Raw genomic sequence first — 2462 nt, 5'->3', positions numbered from 1 at the left:
TACTGGTGTGATCAGCTGATTTCGACCACACGTTTTTTTGCGTGAATAAGCCTCTTTTCACGGCCCATTTTAGAGCTCTGTGTTAACTGTTGAAGCAAAAGGAGAAAACTCGGAACATTTTACAAGTGTTCTGAAGCCATTTCGAGTATCGTTTTGGAGGAATATCTTATTATTTTGAAATAGCACGCAAGAATTTTCAGCGTGACATTTCTCATCTATGACGTCACAAATCCAATATGGCCATAGCGACCCAGTAGCGCAATTCTTTAACTCGTTATTGGAGTTAACGACATTTTCGTTATCGTTGTGCAGCTTTTGTATACCGTAGAAAAGCTGTGCAACGATGATGAAACTGTCGTTAACTCCAATAACGAGTTAAAGAATCGCACCATTGGAGCCTTAAGCTAATCGATGACTAACTTAATCGAGAGTTATTAATAAGTAGATCACACGCAGAATTTTACATGATTAAAAATATATGCAAGACATTTACCGAATATTTCGTAATATAGTTGTAGAGTACAAATTAATGTGTAAGTACACGTGTATAAATATATTAATATTTAATACATAATTTGTAAACTATTTGCAGGTTTCCAATAGAGATGAACTCCAAATATGAAAATGGTGGATTTTGTTTATTAGTAATTTATTTACAAATACATCTGAAGCTCAATGTAAACAAAAATAAACTACTCAGCATCCTCCTCATCGTCATCTTCCTGGCTGTTGATCTGGAAGTATCGTAATTCATAGGTATCTTTGTCTTTTGATACCACTCGCAGCCAATCACGTAACTTGTTCTTTTTCAAGTACTTCTTTGTCAAGTATTTGAGGTACCTATCAAAACACAGTTTTCCAGATTAGTGCAAATATAGTTCTTCCTATAGCTTATAATAGTAACGTTGCTTAATAATCACTATAATAATAATATCACTGTAATATTCATAAATCTATGATGGTCAATTTTGTGTTTAATTGTGTGTAAAAGAAACACGATGCTACTCACCGCTTCGAAAAGTCAACATCACTGTTGACGGAAAGTTTCATTTTGTTGCGCTCCAAAGTAACATTGTTACCAAAGTTACCTGTCTTACCGTTAACTTTGATCCTCTCGTGCAAATACTTTTCCTAAAATTAATATTTTGTAATTATTAATTTTGACAACGGTGGCAGAATACCAAAATCTAATCAGTCATCGCAATTTACAACAAATCATTTTTACATGCTGGTGGCAGGCTGGTACGTATAGGTTATGAATTCAAGCGAATAAGTTGTGGTAACGATTTAGATATGAAATAAGGATTTAAGTAGTGTATTTATATCTTGGGAGAGGTATATTGTAATACACATTAAATGTTGAGATAATGCTATGTAACTTACAAAATTAGCTACATCCATGATGTTATCCTCCACAGGATGAGTGCAGTCAATTGTGAATTTCACGGACACCTTCTTCTTTTGTCCCTTGCCGCGAAGGACTTGCTTCTTCGCGGGACCCTTCGATTTCTTCGGTGCCTAAAAATTCGTAAACATGACATTTTACACAATGATATTACTTTTGTTACTTTTGTATGGAACACAGGCGGGATCATGCGGTGTGTCAGACATACTAATCCAACATAATCGGGCCGATCTTAAAATAAAATAAGATCGTTATAGCACAATTGACAAATCACACATGCTTTTTCACGATTTTAATATTATTCCGAACAAATTTCACCATAATTGCCAATAATATTAGCATTTCCGACAAAGCACAAACTTACCGGTGCCATGTTTACGGATCCTCGAAGTACGAAAGAGTGCGAAAGAGCAGATACGATGTTTAGTTTAGTTTAGTTCAATATATGACTCCGGACTGCATTCAACTTTGTCTATACACTATTTTCCAGTAGTATGAAGGTAAAAGAAAAACACAGGGGCAACGCGTACGCAGTCCCCCACGATCAAAAAATATGCGTAGTTACAGGAACCACATCCAACGATCCAACCGCCACAGAGACGAACAAAAGACTCGAACAGGTAGGATGGGTTGAAGCAGAGAGAAACTTGAGAGCGGCCATCAACGAAGGTTCAGAAATTTTTTTGAATTCGACGCGCCCCCTGAGAAAATAGACGTCAACTACGTCGACGTCTACTATGTCGCTCGGTAACGAGGTTTGTCTGTAATAGTTTGGTTCATATCTGAGCTACTACACAGAATATAGTAAAAATTATATATATCATCAGGAGGAATCATCTCAGCAAACACAATATTATATACAGGGTGAAGAAAAAACCCCGGGACCCCTGAAAATTTCAAAAAATATACACTTTATAAAAAAATGTTTCAGACAAAAGTTGTAGCGTTGAAAAAGATCTATTTACCGATCTTAACAATTTGACCTTGGATGGCGTCATCAAGGTCAGGACAAGGTCACCTCGGAGTTTTTCAATGGAAGCCCTAATTTTTTATTACA

At 36.1% G+C, this 2462-nt stretch overlaps 1 protein-coding gene across 1 annotated transcript; it reads right to left on the bottom strand.

Annotated features, from left to right (window-relative positions):
• Positions 1-617: 617 nt before the first annotated feature.
• On the bottom strand, positions 618-2041 carry LOC105190353 (60S ribosomal protein L22). The gene is made up of 4 exons (XM_025300992.1): positions 1770-2041; positions 1384-1518; positions 1010-1131; positions 618-840 (listed from the first exon to the last, which is right to left on the bottom strand). Exons 1-4 carry the CDS (start codon positions 1776-1778, stop codon positions 693-695), a joined length of 414 nt encoding a protein of 137 aa, XP_025156777.1. The 5' UTR covers positions 1779-2041; the 3' UTR covers positions 618-692.
• Between the last annotated feature and the right edge of the window lie 421 nt (positions 2042-2462).

This window comes from Harpegnathos saltator, unplaced genomic scaffold, assembly GCF_003227715.2.
Source record: "Harpegnathos saltator strain DR-91 unplaced genomic scaffold, Hsal_v8.6 scaffold111, whole genome shotgun sequence".
Taxonomy (NCBI): domain Eukaryota; kingdom Metazoa; phylum Arthropoda; class Insecta; order Hymenoptera; family Formicidae; genus Harpegnathos; species Harpegnathos saltator.
This window is presented reverse-complemented; position numbering and strand designations above follow the sequence as displayed.

Excerpts from the sequence above, each read along its gene's own strand:
- LOC105190353 (XM_025300992.1), bottom strand. Across the intron at positions 1,132-1,383 it reads TCATGGATGTAGCTAATTTT|GAAAAGTATTTGCACGAGAG; the intron begins GTAAGTTACATA and ends TATTAATTTTAG. Across the intron at positions 841-1,009 it reads GATGTTGACTTTTCGAAGCG|GTACCTCAAATACTTGACAA; the intron begins GTGAGTAGCATC and ends GTGTTTTGATAG.